Source organism: Micropterus dolomieu, linkage group LG05, assembly GCF_021292245.1.
Source record: "Micropterus dolomieu isolate WLL.071019.BEF.003 ecotype Adirondacks linkage group LG05, ASM2129224v1, whole genome shotgun sequence".
NCBI classification, from domain to species: Eukaryota; Metazoa; Chordata; class Actinopteri; order Centrarchiformes; family Centrarchidae; genus Micropterus; species Micropterus dolomieu.
In genome coordinates, this window is record NC_060154.1 from 633,121 (window position 1) to 656,210 (window position 23,090).

A 23,090-nucleotide genomic window follows, 5' to 3' on the forward strand; every position below is an offset into this window, starting at 1 on the left:
TCTGAAGTTTTAAGGAGAACCTTTACTATTAGATCGCACATACAGCTCTCACTGAAAAGAGTCAACTGAGCAGTATGTGTCTATTTCTGTTACTATTTATCATAACATTCAACGCTTAATGTTCCTTCAATCAATCAACTGATAGCTAAAACACTACAGCGTTGTCTGAGAATAAATAAGAGGTCATGACTGTAAAGTATCACAATACAAATTACGAACAACTGGATCAATATGCTTTAATATCAGCCTTAAAGACTAAATATTAAAGTTTAATTTTAGAACTTTGGATATGCTTACGGGCAGAGTTGGGTAGTAACGCGTTACTCAGTAACTAGTAGTGTAAGGGATTACTTTTTCCAAAACAGTTATAATATTACAGTTACTAATCCAAGTAACGCTGCGTTACCAGATTCACTCAAGAGAGTGGTGCTTTGTAAAAACACTGAATACTGCTCAAAAACGCAGAAAAACAGTAGTTCAAAAGTCGGGTGTGACTTTTTATTTCAGCCAGTGGCGTTAAGAAACTTCTTGCTGCGGTTATAAATATGCTATTAGTTTAAAAGTCAGGAGAGCCTGCTTTTATTTTTACTTTCTTTATACATACATAGACTATACTGTACTGCATCATCTGATTTGAGAGGCTGAAATGTTTTCAATTTAGCTAATTGTTGACTCCTATGGTTAATTATTGTTCCAGTAAAGTGGATTAATTTCTATAATGAGCTGCTGAACAGGCTGTCCGTCGCTTTTTAAGGTGGTGTCTTTTAAAGCGAGGTGTATACCGAAAGTAATATAGTAACGTAACAAGTCACGTTACTAATTACATTTAATACCCAGTAATAAGTGAAGTAATAATATTGCTTTTTTTAATGAGTAATATGTAAAAAGTAACTCATTAGAATTTCAGAGACACTTGCCCAACACTGCTTATGGGTCACAGTAGAGAAGCAGACAGTAAATAATGCAAGAGGGAGAGACGAATAACCCTTAACCCTGTGACATCTAACAGGGAACACTGATCTGTTGAGTTTACAAGAACTGACCAGGAAGAGGCTCTTGGTGGGTCCGTTGTGCTGAGAAAGGTTCCTGATCATCTTCATCACCAGACCATCCTTCAGCTTCACAGCACGCTTCATCAGCATCTTCAGACCATTACCTACGGCAACAGGGAGGAAAGGAGGCGACGAGGTGAAGCTCCTTCAACAACATGGGGTGGGATAAAATATCCTTGTCCTTTCTTTGGAGCTCATACCTTCACAGATGACCTGGGCATTGTTCTTGTTAGCTGCCAGGTTGATGCAGAGTGAGAGCAGCTCGACGTCCAGCTTATCCTCCCCACAGTCAAACACCATCTTCATCAGCTGTCAATCACAAGTTAACTGTTTAATTCATCAGTGAGAGTCAAGCCGAACTAATCAATAATACACATAATCGATTACATTATCACTTAAAGTTTGCCGTGCTAGAACAACAGGCCTTTATTTATCATCGTGTCAGTGTGTTTATGTAATCTGCTGGAAGCTATAAATACTTCGTAACTGAACTCAAACAAACCGCTTGATGACAAAATGTGACGAATAACAATTACACCGTGTCATCTTGCTCAACCACATCTGCTCTTTTCTTAAGCCAGCTAAAAAGTAAGCCTTAAGCCAAACGCTATGTGTGTATGTTTGTGTGCCTGGTTGTAATTTGTCATGTTGAATAAAAAATTTTTTAAAAATAGAGCATCCCTGCAAATCACCTCCTCTACTCGTGCTAAAGCGAGTCATCAGGGTTTGAGCTCTGGAGCGTAAAGTAGGAAAAGAAATGTAAAATGATTTTTTAAATGTTGGAAACAGAGTAAGAGGGTTACAGATAAGGGGAAGGCGTCATTCCCTAACCTCCCAAACACCCACCTCCACCTCCCTCAGTCAGTCCGTCCGTCTCTCCTGCACTGATTTAACATTAAACAGGAAAAGCTTTGAGCTGAGGGGGGGGGCAGTGGCAGAGGTGCACTGCTTCCCTGTGAGGAGTCAGGAATCAGAGAGAGAGAGAGAGAGGGTGAGAAAGACTGGGCTGGGCCTGGGTTAGGTATCACATACCAGGGGCCCCGGACCCCAAATCAGCCCCGTCTAGACTCTCTGGCACCTGCCTCTGCTTATTTACCACAGACCGCCACCGGAGGCCCAGTCAGGGCCGCAGCGCCACGCTGCAGTCCGACCAACGCAGCCACCTCCGCCCCCCCCCCCCACCTCCACCTCTGTTCCTCTCCTTCCTCACTCCTGACATCCCCGCCCTCCTTCACCCCCCCTCCAGCACCAAACGGTGACCCCATTAAAGCTGGAGAAGGGGAAAGGCGCAGGTCAGTCAGTAGCCTGGGAAAGTGATAAAAGAGAGGGGTCTTAAAAGTACGAAGTGGGTGAGAGAGGATAGAAAAGGTGGGAAACGGGGTGAAGCACTTTGTTAAGGATGTATTTTTACAAACAGGACAGATGGAGGGACATGTAGGTGGGACAGAAGGGGATTTGGACTGTGACATTCAGGAAAATGAGGATCGACAAAGCAACACAATGAAAATGACTCACTGAGACTATGTCCAAACTAAGATGGCTAAAGTTTAAGTGCGAAAGTGACACTCATCCACAGTGTTTTCAGGTCGTTTTATTCTCAGCAACAGGAAAACAGTTAAATGTCTTCGTCAAAAAACATTTAACTGTTTATCACAGCAAGCGGGACAGACGATCTCTGCCGGTTCAACCTCTTCTCTGTCCCTGTTGTTAGTTTTCCGGTTGTTGTGACACTGAACAAGGAGAAAGGAATTATCCGGCCTGTTGACTGAATGAACGATGACTCCTATTGTGCCATCTCATGATCACCTCACTGTCTGATAAAAGTCTACATTAATACACACCTGTATTGTGCGATCAGCTACATATTGGCATTTAAAATGAGGCAGAGCTGTTGTCAGATCAGGCGCCCAAATTTCCTCAGCATAACTCCCCCACCTCAGCCACCAAGCAAACTCTGTACGAGGGCTGGCCAGGTTAACGAGTTATTATATGTTAAAGCATTAATTAATTAACACCGACAATTATTTTATCCCACGTTAATGCAGTTTTTTAAATAATAATTAATATATTTTGAAAGTCGCTGGTTGAGAATACACATACAGTCAAACCATGGGGAATACTGCTGGTAAAAATAACCTTATTTGTTTAAAGAATTCATTATTAAATTTATTGCATAACAACGCGATTAAATTTTTCTAATCGTTGCCCAGCACTAAAAATTTAAAAACATATTTTTACTTTTCAGTTACATCTTCTCTCTCTACGTTACAATCTGGGGTACATACAGGTACTGTATGATATTCTGGGAGGAGAATATCGAATACTTTTAATTTCAATTAATTTATTTTTTCTATAAATAGTCTAGTCTCCTCCTCATGTGATTGTAAATTCCCAATTTCCCACAAATATTACTGAGGACATGACCTTTGTGTTCTCAGTCGTAGCTCCAGTCACAAAGTGTCTTCTTAATTTTTACTGTCACACAGGCTCTGACCGAAAAGCTTTGCATTTCCCCCCCACTCTGGAAACCTTTTGTTTGGAAAATTCATTGTTTGTTATAAAAAAAATTAAGACTTTATGTGGACAAAAGACCAAAACTGAAGGAAAAGATCACATCAAGCGAAGTGTGAACAAGAGATGGATGGAAGACATTGGAGGAATGCAGGTAGAAGAGGGTAGTGAGGGGGGAGCCAGCCTCGGGGCGGGGTCGGAGGTCACATCCTGGCCATGCTGCTAGCCAGCATCCTTTCTACCAAGGGGGACCCTGCTGCTGACGTGACCTTCTGAACAAACAGCCGACTCTCCCAGCCACATCTGGCTGGCATTTACACCCAATCTCAACAAACAAACACAACGCACATTTAGCTAATCGCCAATGATGAGAGGAGCGACTGACCGGGTCAACTCAATCAGGAGGGAGCGTAACTCAACGAAAATGTTATGATCGAAAGTTGAAAGAAAATCAGCCCGAGGGGGTTTGAACTTCAGTGGTAAACTTCATTTTCACGACTCCATTTCACTTTGGACAAACACATCTTTACTGATGTCTCAATTTAGTAATGACAATTAAGAGGCTAAAATGTGAAGACAACACAGAAAAGGATGAAACGGTGTTAAGAAATCATTTCAGGACTCGGTGGAAACAGAGTTGTCATCACAGCGAGAGCGAAGACTGAGCAGCAGTCCTTTGGTGGTTTTTAGTTCCAGATGTGGCGTGCATCCCTCCCTCTCGCTCCGTTTCTCATGCATTAATTGCCGGGTGCCGTTAGCTGCCGATGCTAATGTGTGTGTCTTGGTCTGCTGGCGGCGTACATTAGCCAGTCTTACCTGCGGTATGCAGTCTGTGTCGGCAAACATGGACTTGAATCTGTCGTCCATGCTGATGTGGTACAGAATGCACATGCTGAGCTGTCTCTGGTCCTCGTCAGCTGCAACATAAACACAGGAGGAGGAGGAAAGTCAATGGATGAATGACTGGTTGTGCCGTAACGCTCCGCGGGATGCCAATGACCACATCTAGGAGAGCTGTGTGTTTTTTGAAAATATTAATGGGCTGAATGGACTTTTTAACAGCGATTCCTGTTGGAGGTCAAACAGCATTCAGTGCAGATTCAGCACCAAGACGACTGCAGTTTCTCAGTTTGTCGTCTCTCGCAGCAGCTAACCAGAGGAAAAACAATATTTTAAAGAATAAATGTGGAACAGGCTACAGCAGCAGGCTACTGGCTGGAAAAGGCAATCTGTACATGCCGCTAAAAAAAGGCACAGTTCTCTCAAATTACAAATAAATATATTTTCTAACTTATTTTATTTGTCCAGGTGTTGAGATATCAAGATTTCTGCATCCACCCCAAAACAATGTGCAAATAAATACACATACTCACTAGTGCACTAAATGTGGATTATTCCACAGCTGAAAATAGTCCAACAAATTTTGTATTTCCTCCTGTTTGAGTAATGTTTGCAAAAAAAAACAAAAAAACACAGTGAACAGCTGCTTTGGGAAATTTATGAGCATTGTTTTAAATACTGAAACTGTATGTTTTTTAAAGATTTTTGTCTTCAGTAAGAAGCAATGAGCTTGAAGCTGAGATCCAGGAAGTGTGAAAGTATTGCCAGGTGGACTAAGGTGGTGTTGTTTGGGTTGACAATAAGATACATAGAGAATAATACAGTGATATCATTTAAAGAACTTCTCCTCTCTGTGCAGAAACAGCGACCCAGTTAGTAGCTGCGGATAATCCGCAGACCTCACCGTCACATAGGAAATGTTTCTTCGGTAGAAATCATTTCCAATGAAAACTGTGGACAGTGAAGTCTGTGGATTATCCAGAGTAGCTGGGAGACTGTTTGTGGAAAAAGACATTCATGTTGAATAATAAAAAAAAGCTGTATTAATAATTTTTTGGCTACTTGGAGGCAGCAGAAAAACTGAAACTATGGCAGAATTAGCAAACACAGAGCAACATGATCATCCCATTGGAGTCATGTTTGTGTCCACCTGATGAATATTCACTCTCCTTTTAGCTCTTAATTTTTAAATTTCATCTCAGCAAACTCCTATTTGACTCTTTAGCTGCTAAATGCTCCACTATGATCACCAGCATGGCTCTAACTGTGTCTGTCTCCTGTTTTCTGCTGGGCAGGAAGTGTACAGTCGGTTTATGAGAGCTTGTTTGATGAAAAGTGGGGTCTGGTGGTAATTCTCTGTGTTTGTCACTATGAGCAACATCTTTTACATTAAACCTATTCAACTGATCCATTGTTCACATTAACATGTTTTAAATTATGTGAGCTCTACAAACTAAAGTCCATCCACCTCTGTTGTGTTGTGGCCCAAGATCTAATGGTTATATCAAAATGCTTTCTGCATGGACAGATGCTGCTAAAGGTCCATCAGAAAGTGTTTCTTTTTTTGTAATTTGGGTGAAGTGACCCTTCGATATTTGCGCAGTAAAATGAGTACGTTCCCTGTCTCTACAGTTCTGTGAGCTTATGAAGACTCAGCAACAGCATGAAGGAGATAAAGACAGAATGGAGTGAGTGTTAGACTGTCAGTGAGACCAGGACCTTTATGAGTTTGACCTCTGACCAGAGCTGGGGGGCTGGAGGCCCGGAGGAGGAGCCAGTCAGAGAGAATTAATAGAGTTCAGAGCAGAGTTCGACCCGGGAACTTTTCATTAAGAGAAGTGTTAAGAGAGAGGCTCTTCACTGGACCAGAACCACTGACAGACCTCCTGTAATGCCCACCAGCCTCCAAAGCCCCAACCAGGTCCAGTTAAAAACAGGTCCCAGCCGTGTACGGTCACTGGCCGTACACGGAGCCTTATCGCTCGAGTATTAGATCCAGATGTGCTCAGTGAACCCCTGGAATCACAGGAGGGAGAGAGGGCCGAGGAGAGACGGCTTCTAGCTTTAATTGGGAAAACAGAAGGAAGCATCAATTTTACTGCCTTTAATAAGTTAAAGCTACGCTGCTCGCTGCTCTGGCCCTTCCAGCGCAGCCAGCGATTGGCCAGAACATGTGCTTCTCATTAGCGATCCTTTACCTCCACCAATACCTTAAAATGCACATGAAAACATCCCCACACACGCAATAAGCTCCTTCAGACTCGGTGAATTCCCTCACTTTGCTGGTAGGAACATGGAGGATCCTTTATGGGTGAAGAGAGATCCCATTAAATGTTCAAAACACTGGTGGGGTTGGGGCTAGAGAGAGAGAGAGAAAAAAAAAAAAAAAAAAGGTGAGGGGGAGCTGTTAAAATTAACAAGACTGTTCATGGGCAGTTAGTGGGAGAGCTAAACTCCAATTACACCCCAGCCTGATTTAAAACCGCCTAACCTTCGTAAAATTACACTTGTACGCATTAAGAGGCGTCTGGGCTCGGTTTGCGGACAGCGCCGCTCCAGTGTTATTGCATTTTCTGGGTTTGGTCTTCGGAGACATCACACACCACATAACAGGGTCAAATGCTCTTAAAGGAGCTCCCCACCCCCGCTCAAGTCTCCTAATTTGTTTATGCAACGTAGTGACACTAAACACGCTGCACCACAGAATGCTATGGCGGCTGCAACTAATGATTGTGATTCATTCATCTGTGGATTTTTAATTTATTAATAGATAGATACTCAGTTTACAAAATAAAATCCAAACGTTTGAGAAGCTGAAACAGTTAAAGAATGTTTGGTATTTAGATTGATAAATAAAGTTAATTAATTAATTTATTGAATATACGATTATCAAAATTGTTGTTGATACATTTTCTGTCCATTGACTTATTGAATAACTAATTGTTTCAACTCTAGCTGACACAAACAGTTATAGTCTACTAATCAGCCAATCCTTTAATTGATGTGGGGGGGGGTTTGTGACTAAATTAGAATCAGAAATACTTTATTGATTCCAGAGGGGAAATCATTGTGTTACAGTTGCTCATCAAGGCATTTATGAAATAAAAATAATAAAAAGTTGGCAAGTAGAAAATATTAAAATGAAAATATACAAAACAATATAAATTTAAATATGTACAGTAGTCTACAGTGTGACTTAGGCTTAATAAACAAAGTAATAATAATATTATTGAGTACAAATAACATTGAGAGATGGAATGAATTAATATCCTTAAAAATTGCAGTATCGGGACAAAATAAACCAGATTATTGTACATTAGTTTAGTCTATAAGAGTGAAAACTGACAACGGTCCCAGGATAAATCTGATAAGGTCCAAAGATGATTAAAGACATCCAGAAATATTTTGGTCACGTTTGTTGTTCTTGAAACACGGGTTCAACTGCTCACAACTTACATCCACACTAAAAGGACCAGAATTATTCCAAAGCAAACGTGGACACAGACAGCAGACGTGGTTCTGTTATTACTACAGTTTGCGCAAACACCGCTTACGGTCCAGGAGTCCACGGTGTCATAAAAAAGATTTGAGTTTTGTTAGTACGCTTTCCTGGGTGTCATGGACTTCAGCAAGACGTCTGCATGGACTCATGGAAGTGGGAACTACTCTATAAAATGTCAGGAAATTACTACAGTTTAAAAACAGGGAAAAGCAGCAAAAATCTTACTGTAACCAGACAATGTTTGGCATTTTTGCTTGATAACTGACTCGATGGACTGATTCTCAAAATTGCGCAAAAGTTCTTTTGATCAACGAACTGACAAAATCTTTCTGCACCAGCTGTAAAACAGAAAAGGAATCTTCTCCTTTCTGGGGAGTTCAGGTGGTGGTGGGATGGATCAAGAGGGAGGTGATGATGACAAGTGGAGGCTCCCTCTCCACTTTCATCTTATCACCAGGGGTCATGACCTCCGGTCAGGTCTGGACGGAGAGAGAGTGGAGGCTGACAGACCCGCCCCCCTCGCGGTCTTTTCTCTTTAGAGATAAGACCGAGTGCTCATGCAGAGTGTGTCAGCTGGAGAGAGGACAGTCGGCAGCGAAGGCAGATGATTAATGACACATCGGCTCACATGCAGAGCGAATTACACACACGCGCCAACACACAAATACAGGCAAACTCAACAGTGTCAAAACTGTGAGCAGGCGTAATATTTCAGTGTTAAGTTATATTATGTGTGTGCTTCGCTTCCTGAATGAGCAACCCCCACCCTCAACTTCCCCAAAAACAGCCCTCCCTAAATCTCTGAAGACCTCTCCGGCCTGCTCCTACAAAAACAACATTTGTGCAGAGGCTCTGGCATGTTATTCTAACAAATATATTATATTAATTATGCGCCGTTACCTGAGCCTCCCCTTGAGAGGCTTCAAAAGGTCTGTCAAAGATGCTTCTGACCGTGTCATACGCCCCACGGATGGGACAACGCACCAATCGCACTCTCTGGAGCTTTCAGGTCACTGCTCTAATGGTCACCAGAGGCGGCTCGAGGCCTGGGTGCTGTGTAAAAGCTACACCTGCACATACGCCTCAATAATAACAAATTAGAGGCTCCGCCGCCGGCAAGGAGGATGGGTGGTTACAGTGAAATAATGGCTCTCCTGATACAGAGGCAAATCCATACAGAACAACCCCAGTCATAAACACACAGATGACCCAGAATAAACACATCCACAGGAACAAACAAAATAATCACAAACAGTCAGGAACACAGCGCAGTCTGATTGATTACCGAGCAGCGAGGAGAGCTTGGGAATGAGTCCTGCCTGGACCATCTGGCTGCGCAGCGACGTGTCAAAGGAGAGGTTGAGCAGGAGGCGTAAGGTGGTGCTCAGCAGCTCCTCGTGCTCGCGGGGAACCAGCCGAGCCAGCTTCTCCACGGCGAATGTTTCAGCCTGCAGACAGAGGACAGAACAAGTGAAACGTAATCTTCCAGCCTAATTCAAAAGCACACAAACGTCTGTAATAATAATAAAAAATCCAGCTCTAAAATGCAGACAGCTACACCACAGTATGCAATGTGGTCCACTACATTTGAGTTGTTAATTTTTCACAAAACAACGTAATGTTGCTTATTTAATATTTCTGTTTTTGGCGGCCTTTAAAGAACACCATTTCCCAAACGCCGAGGCCATCACAGACAAAGAGAACCAGTTGGACAGACTGATGCCAGTCGAGTGTTGAGGTATGAGAACAGACAAAGATGTAAATGCTTCTCAGACAGCTAAAATGATTGAAGAGATGTTGAAAAAGCTAGACAGTCCTACCATCCTGCAACACCCCTGCATATGAATTTTGCCATGACTATATGCCCAAATATGAATTATAACACTTATCTCTGAGAGAACATGCAGTAAACATCTGCATTAAACACTAAAAGCTTGCCTTTTCCTTTTCATTAAGCCTGGTTTCCAGTTTGGAAATGATTCACATGACCTACAGGCAGGTGGAGGTGTTGAGCTTATGACACCAAACACAGCTCAGAGTCGAACTTAAGACCGCAGACTTTGGGATCAGTGATGTTTTAAAAAATGTGTGGACTCCCTCCACATGCCGTCACTGTGACACAGCAGTGCCAGTCAGCCCGGTGCTGCGTGCTGACATGTCTGTTTAACTCTCCCGTGGTCCTCGCCACAGCCGGCTATCACGGTGACGCAACCTGCACCCAGTTAAAAACACACTCACTGCTACTGTGTGCGAAACCAGCTCCAGTCGCACCATCACAAACCAGACCTCGAGCAGCATAATCAACTGCAGCCTGTGTCAATTACCACTGACATGCCCCTTCCATTAGTGACAGCAGCAGGAAAAAACCTTATCAGACTGAGATGTAGTCTTATCTGATCAGGAGAAAGTCACAAAATGTTTGCTGAGTAAATCAAACCTGATGATATACAGTTGTGTATCATTAAGCGATTAGTTTTTTTTTTTATCAATTAAACATCCAAGTCCCTAAATGGAGCCCCTTCTCCCCTGTGTAAACTGATATACTCAACTGAGTCCAAGTGTTGAAACCACTATTTTCCTGCTGGACACATGCTTGAGTGGGTCTGAACCCCCTGAAGGGTTCTTTAATCTGAATCAAAGATACACTGAAGGGGGGGAACAAGGAGATAAAACCAGTTCCTAACAGGGTCTGGCTTTGATAAAGGCCCACAAACGGAGTGAGATTGGAACCAGGTGGGGCTGGATTAGGGAAAGTCAGAGCGGCGAGGTTCCTGTATGAGCGCTGTGGGACACGTGACCAAAAGTGGACCTTCTCAGCATGTATTAAATAGAAATTTGATAAGCGTGGTTTCATCTGGCGTCTCTACAGAGCTGAAATGACCTCGGGAGTGTTTTACAGAACAAATAAAGAATGATTGTTTCCTCTTAACTCTGACCGAGTTTAAATGTCACAAAACAATGATGTTAATTAGAGAAGCACAGACTGTTATGTGATTAAATATACTTGTAGAAACAACGATTTAAAAACTCACAGACGTCATGAATTTCAAACAATGAACAGTGAGGCTGAACTGCTCCAACAGGCAGATCATTAATTAAACCAAGTTCAATCCAAAATGTGTTCAGATCCAAGAGTAGTTTTACTTACAAAACTTCATTGTATGATTATTTTCCTTAACAAATCCCTGATTAATGTTGTTTGTTATTCCACTGAATAAGAGGAACATGAGCAGAATCTCAGTTGGTCCGAACTGTGTAATAATTAGGCAGTTTAAAATCCACAAGGGTCAAAAACTATATCTACCCGGGGGGGGGGAGGTCAGCGTCAAAACATCCGTGGCGGCGGCCAACATTCAAAACTTTCCTCTATTGTTCGTAGGGCTGGGCGATACGGCCAAAAATGTTATCACGATAAAAACGTTTCAATCATTCGATATCGATAATTATCACGATAAATGTCATCTCATTATTTCTTTCAAGTTTAAAGGCTGATTTTAGCAAATATTTGACAGAAAAATTAAGTGCTACTTTGTTTGTGATTCAAATTAATTAAACCAAATATTTATTGACGATATATTGAACAATTATATTGTTATAGAGGAAAATTATATTGCGATAATTATCGTTTAATTGTTTCACTCCGAGTTTAGATGCAAAGAAAAGGAGCGGAGGAAAGAGAAGTCAGAAATGTTTTCACTGAAAAATAACTAACTCCCTTTTACTCCCTCCTCCTCTCACCATGTCATTCTTGTTCTCCAGGAAGATGGAGAGCTTCTTGAGGAAGGACACCACCACCAGCAGCAGCTCCTCGTCTTCCCGGTCCAGGATCTTCACCAGCATGTGGACGATGTTTTTGTTCCTCATCTTCAGCTCTGTGCGGGTGTCTTCAGCCAGGTTCAGCAGCAGACACAGAGCAACTGTTTGTTCAAATACATCAAGAGACAGCAGGATCATCGTGGGAAACACAAAGTATTGCCGTTTCCAGTCAGCTGTAACTCACTCATTTATTTTTATATCAGTTGTGATTAAATTGTGTTATTTGTGCTTCTTGGAGCTGCAGCAAACAAGGATTTTCATTATCAATTAACCGGTCAAAAAATTCTTTCGTGTATAAAAGAACAGAGTCAAACATTCTTCAAATGTCTTATTATGTCTGACCAACAACCCAAACTTTTGATTTAAGACACAGAGAAGCAGCCAATCCTCACACTGCAGAAGCTGGAAACAGACACGCTTCTACTGCTTAACACTGAATTAAGAAAATCAAATTGTTGTTGATTCATTTATTGGCAATCACTTTTTCATGTCAGAATTTCTGTTGCAGTCCTGTCTGTTTGATCTTGTGTGCTTAACTGTTTAGTGCTGCATAACTAAATGCTTATACAGTCAGAAAAGCCACGTTCCACACTGTATATTCTTCATTGCAGAGATTTATTTCTTCTGAATGAAAATGCACATCTTCCTACACTCAGTTGCACAGATATAGTCGGAGACACATCTTTAAGCAGTTTGTACTTCTCTTTATGTACAGTAGCATAGTAGTTTAAATGAATAGATTTGTAAATGTGTTAATTGTATTTTATTTCTTTACATTTTTATCCTACCTCATGGGTGTTTTGTAAATGTGATTTTAGTTAAACTTTATGGAAACTGCTGCTACTGCAATTTCCCTTCTGTGATGAATAAAGTACCTTCTTACCTTAAACTTCCCCAAAATGCAGCCAAACACATCTGATTACTCTGGAAAGCTTTGGGGATCTCCTCTCAAATTCTACATAAACTTCGATTATCGCCCAAACGGCTGGAGTCAGCGAGTATTCTGGTGTTTGCTCATAGCACCTTGTTCAACAGCGCTCTGAGAGCACGCCAAATTCAATTACATCTGGAGTAAACTGCCCCCTTAGTCTTACAAACTGACTACACTGACCCTCACAACTTGAAAACTTTAATAAGAAACGCTCTTCTGATTAGAAACAGACAGCGCATGTAGTTTCATATTTTACTATTTCAACAGGTCTGGCCAACAGCTGCTTGTTTACACATCCAACATGTCCGTTCATGTGGAGACGTGTTTGTGTCACCTGATGAATGCAAGTCCAATATTCACCGGCTCCTGAGGGAAATACCGGGCTCTTTAGCTACTAAATTGCTCCACTATGTTCACCAGCTGATAATTCTCTGCTGGTTTACCACTACCAGCCACACCTTTCACACCGTTTTCATGTTGTCATTTGATTTTATTATACAAATGTAGATTTTAGCCACTTTAAAAGTAAATCATCATTTAATTTAGTTATATTCAAAAGTAAATTGCACAAGTTACAGAGCATGTAAGAATGGTGGAGCGGGTTATCATGAGCAGCTGCAGCAGTTGAAAAGTGATGCAGCCATACCTGGTGGACACTGCAGGTAAGATGAGTTTGACCAGTACCTCTGAGAAGCTGCTCCTGCTTGGTCCGAAGGCTCTGGTACTTTCTGAAAGACTTCTCATGTTCTTTCTTCAGATTTTGGTTCTCAGAGGATTCTTCATGTGAAAATCAGTCAAAGAACTCAAATTTAGACACAAACATACATTAAACAACGTCCATTTCTACTGTGCCATGAGAGCTGTCACTAAGTATTATGAGCTCAGTCTCAGTAACAAACAATTAAGATGCTTTCCATACAAACATCTATTTTATTTAGTAAAAAAATGGCTTTGAGACTGAAGAAGTTTTCAGTTGGATGGCTCTAAGGAAAGGATATAGGCTTTCTTCTTCTTCTGCAGTTCGTCTTGCCAGAGGTCACACCTCTTCAGCTCATGCTCAATGATGTTCATACACAGGGCCCCAATCTTGAAATGTGTGACCAGGCCATGGAACTGGGAGAAACTAGGATGAGAAAATTAAGAGGGAGAGAGAGAGAGAGACAAAAAAAGACTTCCATTTATCCAAAAGTGTATTTCCAAAACTGAAAATCCACTTTTCTTTGGATTGGGGATTCCAGCTGGGAGCTGTCATTAAAATGACCCAATCCGTCACCCCCGAAGTAGTTCACAAAGTAAACTGTCAAAGTCAAAACATATTCAGTCAAACAGTTCGTCTTGGTCCGACTTACAATCAGCCCAACTTGAACCGTTTCACAATCCAAACAGCATAACACGGAGATGGACACGAGCCAAGAGTGACGATCAGTTTTCAGACGTACACGTCCTCTCGCAGCCTAAATCAGCCCTGACAGACGTTTATGTATTATTCTAGCGAGGGCTAATTTTGTGTTTCCTAACCCCCAGTTGGAGAGTGAAACTTCAGTACTAGGTATGCTGCCAAAGGTAGACGACTACTGTAAGAAAGGGGGAGAGCAGTGAAAAGAGGAGAGAGCAGAGGCAACTGACTGTAATGGTCAGTGATGTTAAATATAAAAATTTAGAAATACTGCACACAAAAAGACAACTATATGGCTGGCTAAATGTTTTTTTGGGGTTGTGCCTCAAATACATAAGATTAAAGAAGTTTATACTGGGTCTCTTTTTCCTTGTTGGGGCTCCTTAATTCCAAAGATGGGGAATCTTCACTATGCGTTTGTGTTTGTAAACCCCATCTAACACCGTCGGGATTAACTGGAATGCAAACTGCGAGCAAAGCCTCAGATTAACGTCTGTGGATTTGAAATGACAGGTTCAACTATAAGTTACGTTCCACTCTCCACATACTTTTGGCCGTGTAGTGTCTACTGCTAGGTGTGTCCATACTGATTCATTACATGAAAATGTAACTTCCGTAAAACTTTGATTAATAGCCCGGGCTTTTATTTGCTAAAATCACTGAATTGATTTTTGGGACAGGCGTCCATATGGGACAGGACTTTAATTCCTTTCTGAAACTACTATGGAAACAGTTTATTTATGACTTTTATAAAAACCAGACCAGGAGTTTAATGGAGACCTGCGTTTATTTGTCAAATTCATTGAAGTTTTATGGTAGATATGTCAGAAAAATGAATTTTGATTTCCTCAAAAATGCCTTAAAATATATAACGTCAGTCAATTTCACAAATTAAAGCATGGATGTAGTCTAAACAAACCGTGGACACAGCACATGTCTACAAACATGGACGTGTTCACACGTTTGTAAGTGCGCACAGTCCAAGCAAGCAAATATTTTGGGCTGGGTGTAGACGTATCCTAGCAGGCATGTGCAGATGACAAAAAATTACATCATGCACACCCTTGCAGCCATGCAGAAGTGGTAAATATAAATATAAACTCTACACTGGAATCCTCAAAATGTATCCACATTGCATTTGGTACCAACGACACAAATATTGGAATAGCAGAGTATGATATCAAACTAGAGATCAAAACTATAAAGAAACAAAAGCAAGGGCTCCCCAAAAACACCCGATTTAAAACCATGACAGTGAAACTTTGGAACGAAGAGACCAAATCAGATGCAGATGTTTATGACCCTCTGCACATGTTTGATGTGAAGCTGCTGCTGGTTTACCTGGAGAAGCAGAAGAAGACATAGGTGATGGTTGTCGCCAGGTCCACGCTCTGCTTCCAGTCCTCCCTCAAAACTCTGGCCAGGGCTCCAAGGGCCGTCTCTGCCCACAGACAGACATTCAAACACAAATGAACAAAGACACAGATAATGGAGATAAAATATACAAAGAAGAAGGGTCAGACAAAAAGGAGACAAGGCAGGAGCAAAGATAAGAAAGAAAAACTAACGGCAAAGTGTCTGTGTGTGGATTTCAATCAGAGCAGTGCAGCTGGACGTTAATTTAAAGAAGCGTGGGGGAATGCGAGGAGGTTGGAGCCTCCTGGGGATTTTGAGCTATAGGTGCTTCTCAACATAAAGACGTGCGTCCCAATGGTTCATCTCTGCTTTCCACGCTGACCCCAGGTCTCTCGGTTCACACGAACACTCTGCTCTTATCAACATCGGACCGGTTGATGCGGTGCGGCAGACGGAGTGAGCTGCCGACTCATTATGACAGATACAAATGAAGCTGTGCCATCTCAGCAGGGCTGCAGACGATGATGGCTCCGTGCTGTTGTGGAAGAAACAGCCCGGTTGTCACGGAAGGGAGCAGAACTGAAGCCGAGCTGTGTTTTCTTTAAAAAGGGGAGCAGAGCGGACGACATAAAAGCAAACTGATTCTGCACTCAAGCAGTTCTGATCAGTCCAAAAAAACCTTTTTCGTCCAAATACAGCTTTAGTTTGAGAATGGGAAACATAAGTTGAAGTTTGCGATCCACTTTGCCGGGAAATAGATTATTTTCCAAAAATGAATTCATTCTTAATAATTGAGCATGGAATTTCACCCTTGACCTTTCCGGAGCTGTCAGACACATCAAGGTCTTCCTCTGCAGAGTTTGCTCTGTTGTCATATACACAGTAATTGGATGGCCAGCAAAAGATCAAGGAGGCCATTCACATAAACATGGGTTACCATCTTCCCTCCATAAACGACCACCTGAGCAAAATCCCTGCTGCCATGAGATGCTGGCAAAGGCTCCAAAAAAGCTGGTAAGTACACTTAACCCAATTCTGGAAGGGTAAGTCTGTAGAATAAATATCTCCCTACATGAGCTCCACTAATGTGCACATGGTATGTTTACAGATATAGTAAAAATAAAAATGGGCATCAACAGTGGACACGTGATTCTGTTTATACTACATCTGCATAAACTTTCATGTTCACATGTTTGTCGCCGTGTAAGGTGCACTTGACATGGGCAGATTAACCCTTCCGTGGCCACTAGGATGTAAAAACTAAACTGTCCTTAACTAATGGTTCATTCATTACTAACCAACCAATGTGAATGAAGGTATTGACCCTGAAACTGTCAAGATGGAGTAGGACTGGGTCTTGTTTTGTTTTCATACCTGAGCTTTGGTACAGAAACTGAAACATACATGTTGCCTAATGTTTACCCATTTAGGAGCATTACCTTAAAAAAAAATTTTTGTTTTTGCCCCCATTTATCATGAATTGAACTCAACGAGCTAAGACTTTCTCTATGTACACAAAAGGCCTATTTTTCTATTTATCTGTCAGAATCTGTGTTAGTGAGCACTTCTCCTTTGCAGAGATAATCCATCCACCTCACAGGTGTGGCATAGGAAGATGCTGATCAGACAGCATGAGGATTGCACAGGTGTGCCTTAGGCTGGCCACAATAAAAGGCCTTCGGCTGGCCACAATAAAAGGCCAATCAAAAATATGCAGTTTCACTGTATTGGGGGTATGTGGGGGGTCCAGAAACCAGTCAGTATCTGGTGTGACCACCATTTGCCTCACGCAGTGAAACACATCTCCTTCACATAGAGTTGATCAGGTTGTTGATTGTGGCCTGTGGAGTGTTGGTCCACTCCTCTTCAACAGCTGTGCGAAGTTGCAGTCAGGTCGAGACCCCGATGAGGACGTCGAGCATGCAGATGAGCTTCCCTGAGACGGTTCCTGACCGTTTGTGCAGAAATTCTTTGGTTATGCAAACCGATTGTTGCAGCAGCTGTCCGGGTGGCTGGTCTCAGACCATCTTTGAGGTGAAGATGCTGAATGTGGAGGTCCTGGGCTGGTTACACATGGTCTGCGGTTCTGAGGCCGGTAGCATGTACTGCCAAATTCTCTGAAACGCCTTTGGAGACGGCTTATGGTGGAGAAATAAACATTCAATTCACGGGCAACAGCTCTGGTGGACGACATCTCGGCAAAGCCGAGGTGGTGATGGCGCAATGGATCAGACCCCTGCTTTTGGTGCGAGAGACCCGGGTTCAACCCCCCACTGTGACCCATCCAACCAATGTGTGCCTGAGCAAGACACTTAACCCCTCGTTGCTCCAGAGGCGTGCAACCTCTGACATATATAGCAATTGTAAGTCGCTTTGGATAAAAGCGTCAGCTAAATGGAAAATGGCTTCCCCAAAGGAGAAGTGCTCACTAACACAGATTTTGACCGATTTGTGAACAATATTTGAGAGAAATAGGCCTTTGAGCCTTAGATCTTTGAGTTCAGCTCATGATGAATGGGGGCAAAAACAAAAGTGTTCATAATTTGTTCAGTGTAGATAGATCGATCTACATATTGGCGGTAAAAGAACAGGCACTCAGTACAAGATCAATAGAGGCTGGGGTCTACCACACCAGGCAGGACCCCTGGTGCAGACTGTGCAAGGAGGCCCCTGAGACAGTACAGCACATAACAGCAGGGTGTAAGATGCAGGCAGGAAGTGCGTACATGGAACGCCATAACCAGGTAGCTGGCATAGTGTACAGGAACATCTGCCATGAGTATGGGCTGGAAGTCCCAAGGTCAAAATGGAAGACACTTCCTAAGGTAGTTGAGAATGACCGAGCTAAGATCCTGTGGGACTTCAACGTCCAGACTGATAAACTGGTGATGGCTGACAAACCAGACATCGTGTTGATCGACAAACAGCAGAAGAAGGCTGCAGTGATAGATGTGGCGATCCCAAGAGACAGCAACATCAAGAAGGAGGAACACGAGAAGCTTGAGAAACACCAAAGGCTGAAAGAGGAGCTAGAAAAGATGTGGAAAGTAAGAGCAACAGTGGTGCCAGTGGTGATCGGAGCACTGGGGGCCGTGACCCCCAAACTGGGAGAGTGGAGATATATATGTTTTTTAAGCTATAGAAATAAAGTTTCTCTTAAAACTGTTAATACATCTATTCATATGCTACTTTTATGTTAAAAAAAACCCTTTGTTAAGATGAGCATACCTGGACAGTTTTACCTTTGCTTTTCAACCTGCATCTTTCTATGATTTGGAAAAAGTCATATCTTTATCAATATTACTATAGATAATCAACAAATTGGTGTTGGCTGTAAGCATGTTGCTGGTGTTCCTGCATTTCCGCATTAACAGAAAGAACTGAGCTAAAAATATGTGAAGTCTCACTCAAGGGCAGATCTTGCTCTGAAATCTCGTGAGAGGCGAGTTGTTGCAGGAAGACGACAGTGGAAAGAGGGAGAGGCGTTTGTTGTGTACGCAGAGGAGCTGCTAGCAAGACTTTATTTCCAACACAACAAAGTCCTCTCCCCAACTCTGACTCATGTTTCGACGTCTTCCTGCGACAACTCGCCTCTCACGAGATTTCAGAGAGAGTTGTCCTTGAGCGAGACTTCAGTTTCCTGTTAAAAACAAAGGGGGTCACCGAGAGACCCTCGTAGGGATCCTTTCCATGATGTTGTCACACACCTGGTTTAACAGTCTGAGCCTGTCGGCGGCAAAAAGAAGCACTTTTTGTGGACGCCATTTTGACGGGCGCAATTACCCCAGAGATTGCTGCAGCCACTGCAGCGGGTTCACAGCTGCCGTACCTACTAGTCATTTCGATCCCAAAATATGAGAAAATAGAGACCAGGTTTAAAAATACTGAAATGACACTTTTACAGAGGAAGGTACCGTTCTGTATGAGTTCCTCCAGGTTGTCCGGGTTACGAGCAAGCTGGAAGATGAGTGTGGCTCCTCTGATCTTCTCCTGGATGTCCTCATACAGCAGCTCCACGTACTCATCGATGCTGTTGATGCTCGCCTCCTCGTCCAGCTGAAGGGAAATAAGACAGCTGAACGTGCTGAGCTCAGCCTCAGCCCTACACATGTACTATCCTCTCTCAGTTCCTACCTCCACTCCTGCGTAAGGTGTGAAGTCTCGAGGTGAGATGCGTTTCTTGTCCTGGTTGTCTGTGAAAGGCAATATTCAGCGTTACCTGTATGAGAATCCGTTTAACTATAAGCACATCAGTGTTGGTTGTAAAGTAGTCACGATAAACTCTTTAATACCGTTTGATTGTTTGCGCTTTTGCAAATAGAAAAGCAGCTGCTCCACCTCGCGGAGTTTAGACGGGTGAATCAGCCGACATTCCTCCACCACTTTCCGAGCCAAAGAGGACGTGTCGGTGTGGGCGTTCAAGCTTTTCAGGCGAATACTGAGCACATAGACAAACCAAATTAAAGAGCTGCAGTGATTAATTGATCTTCTGTCAACTACTAAATGAATCTGCAATTATTTTGATAGTGGATTAATTGGTTTGAGTCATTTTCTAAGAAACAAAAAGTCAAAAGTTCTCTGATTCCAGCTTCTTAAATAAGAATATCTTCTGTTTTCTTTGCTCCTCTGTGACAGTAAACTGAATTTCTTTGGGTTGTAGACAGAACAAGACATTTGATGACGTCACCTTGAGCTTTGGGAAACACTGATAAACATTTTCACCCATTTTCTGACATTTTATAGACCAAACAACTAATCAATTAACACTGAAAATAATCATTAGTTGCAGGAGGATGAGGACCTGGTTTTCAGATGCAAGTTTCACAATGAAGTCACGATACAGAAATAATACAAACTCAGAATGACAGCACATTATGAATCTTGAACTCAGTGAGGGCGTATACTACTCACATTTTCTGACACTCTTTGCGTTCTCCAACCATCGGGTCCCCCAGCTCTCCCAGGATAGTTGCCTCCACTTCATACTGAACGACAAGGGCTTTCTCAGTCGGGTGGACGTCAAGGGTACAGCCCTTCACTCTCCTGTGGGAGACAAAGAAAGGACGCGCCTTTACCTCTACACTTGGACAACGTAGGGGCAGTGACTGAGAAGAGGAAGAGAGGGAAGCTGAACGTCATCCCGGGAAAGCCCTTGATTCTAATTTATTGTCTTTTTGTTCTCTATTTTTGCTCTTTGTACTACATTCGGGGCGACATCTTATCTTCCTAAATGCTCATTCTTGTTTGATTAAGTTTGCCTAATTGAGATAACATATTTTCAACACTTTTGTAAGTATTGTAAAAATATAAAAAATATAAAATAAATGAATATTGCTATCAGGATAAGCCAATTCAATAAGTCAAGATTTAGAACAGGTCTCAAATCTTTTTATGTTAAGTTGATTGAATGAAGTGTGAATGTATTTAATATTTGAGTACATGTACGGTTTCATTTTATTTGAACTAGTTGTAATGTAGAATAGATTCAGTAATGTAATAATTGTTGATCATCAGGATTTGGAAAAAGGCCCAGGTAGTGCTTATTTACTGCAACATTCATTGTAATACATTTAATTAATCTAATTTTCAGCGTTTTGCTCCAAATGTAAAGCACCTTGAGCTGCATTTTGTGTATGAAAAGTGCAACTCAAACAAACTTATTATTACTGTGTATGTTGACATGTGTTTTATGACTGCTTCTCCTCTGAATGACTGAAATAACTGTAATGTTTGTTAATAACGTTGACTTTTGGACCGTTGGATTGGACACAAGCAGCGTTGTGAAGGCGTCACTTTAGGCTTTGGGCGGCATCTTTACAAACCAAACTATCAATCGATTCTTGGAGGAAATAATCAGCAGATTGATCCAGAATAAAATATAATCATTAGTTTTAGCCTGATACAAAACAGCAGTGAAATCCTGCTTTTCATTAATAATACTAATCTGATGAGAGAATACATAATATATGCTTGAATACTTTAAGGACATTTCCCTGATTATACTCGCATGCTTTTACTTAAGTAACCTTTTCAATGCAGTAACGTTACTTGTAACAGAGTATTTGTGGTATTAGTTGACATGTGTGCTGTTGTATGACAGATTGAAGCTAAACTAAACACCACCAGCTTCAGTGTGTTTGCATATTTTAACACCAATTACACTCTTTCCTCCTCAAAACAAGCAAGTTTACAGTATTTTAGCAGCGGTGTCAACAGTCAGCAGGACAGTGACAGTCTTATTGAACATTTTTTCAATCATTCATTTTAAACCCTCAAAATGACGCATCGATTTTTCTTACACGTCTTGGTCGACATTTCCACAACCTAGACAGGAAACAGATCTGTTACCGGTAACTACTGTTTGCTGCCTTTAGATGGTCGCACTTCCACAAAATGCACGTTGTTGTTGTTGTTGTTATTATTATTATTATCACGGTTCTTGGGAGAGTCGGTCAGCCCTGCAGCAGCTGAGCCTCTGCTGGGATTCACGGTGACAAACGTAAACAAGCGAACAGCTGTGTTACCTTTTCAGGTACCGCGGATCTCCTGCTTGCAAACTGTCCATTTCAGAAAGGAAAGAAAGCCCACATCAGGTGTTTATCCAGCTGATGCTGATGCACACAGGGCGGATGTTATTTATCTCCTCAGCTCGTTGCCAGGGCGGCGGCACAGCTCCCAGCATGCACCGGAAGGCACGTTCGCACCTGTAGTTAGCTGCACTGCCACCTGTAGCCGAGGATGACGAGGCTGCTGCAGCAAACCTGCAGGAACAGATGAGGTTTTCATTTTTATGATTGAGCTTTCATCTGTAATTTTATTCTTCGGAATCAGACCTGGAGAAAATAATAAACTGCTGCTCTGAAGCCTGTGGGGGAATGTAACTTTACTCAATCCTCATGTGTACATACTAAGTGACAGAAATGACAATAAATTAGGAAGTATAATGAATTTACAAATTTAAATGTAATGATAAAGTAGGCTACTGTTCACACAGCTGATGTCTGCCTCACTGTGACCCCCAGCCACCTGTTCAGCGGTTACCAATTATTATTTATTCATCGTTCTCTATTTCAGAGCTGTTCATATTATCATAATGTATTTTCTATGTACTGTATACCAAATCCACCTACCTCAAGTACAGAACACCTGCACATAATACTTATTTATATATTCCAGCTTCCTTTGCACTGTGCTCCATCACACTGTGTACATATGATAATAATTTACCTCTGCTGATTGCACTATTATCTCAGTCTGTATTGTTTTTGTCTGGCTGACAGGCAGATTACTGGAGGTGAGCAGACATAACAAGTACTGAACACTAAACATATCAAAGTAAGAAGTAACAGATCAGAATAACAAAAATAACAAAGTAATCCAGACACCATCAGACATATCACCACTAAAGAGACTATAAAGACAATTAATTGGCAACTATTTTCATTTTTCATGTAAAAACATTTGATGGTTCAGCATCTCACATGTGAAGATTTGCTGCTTTTGATGATTATAATAACTGTAATGTTTCCACAAGGTGCTGCAAATATCAAAATATGACTTTTCTTTGACCAAGGAGGAGACAGTAACAGCGACCTGTGCGATTCTCCGATTATGGAAAAGCTCATCACCTTCAGAGTTTAAGCAATGGATAGAAATTATGTCAGAAATAGTGGTCTATGAATACGT

At 41.9% G+C, this 23,090-nt stretch overlaps 1 protein-coding gene across 3 annotated transcripts in view; it reads right to left on the bottom strand.

Annotated features, from left to right (window-relative positions):
- Positions 1–23,090, bottom strand: part of kifap3a (kinesin-associated protein 3a) — a 41,181-nt gene that overhangs the window by 17,530 nt on the left and 561 nt on the right. The window contains exons 1-13 of one of the 3 annotated variants that reach the window (XM_046048791.1): positions 21,929–22,120; positions 20,316–20,447; positions 19,697–19,842; positions 19,539–19,597; positions 19,319–19,460; positions 15,390–15,489; positions 13,651–13,775; positions 13,337–13,435; positions 11,644–11,822; positions 9,191–9,353; positions 4,380–4,480; positions 1,253–1,361; positions 1,044–1,156 (exon numbers count right to left, since the gene is read on the bottom strand). In XM_046048791.1, the coding sequence (XP_045904747.1) occupies positions 1,044–1,156; positions 1,253–1,361; positions 4,380–4,480; positions 9,191–9,353; positions 11,644–11,822; positions 13,337–13,435; positions 13,651–13,775; positions 15,390–15,489; positions 19,319–19,460; positions 19,539–19,597; positions 19,697–19,842; positions 20,316–20,447; positions 21,929–21,969 (1,509 nt within the window). In that variant the 5' untranslated portion in view covers positions 21,970–22,120. Of the gene's footprint in view, positions 1–1,043; positions 1,157–1,252; positions 1,362–4,379; positions 4,481–9,190; positions 9,354–11,643; positions 11,823–13,336; positions 13,436–13,650; positions 13,776–15,389; positions 15,490–19,318; positions 19,461–19,538; positions 19,598–19,696; positions 19,843–20,315; positions 20,448–21,928; positions 22,121–23,090 lie in introns of those variants that run through there. The other 2 variants (XM_046048793.1, XM_046048792.1) reach the window with 2 other exon arrangements.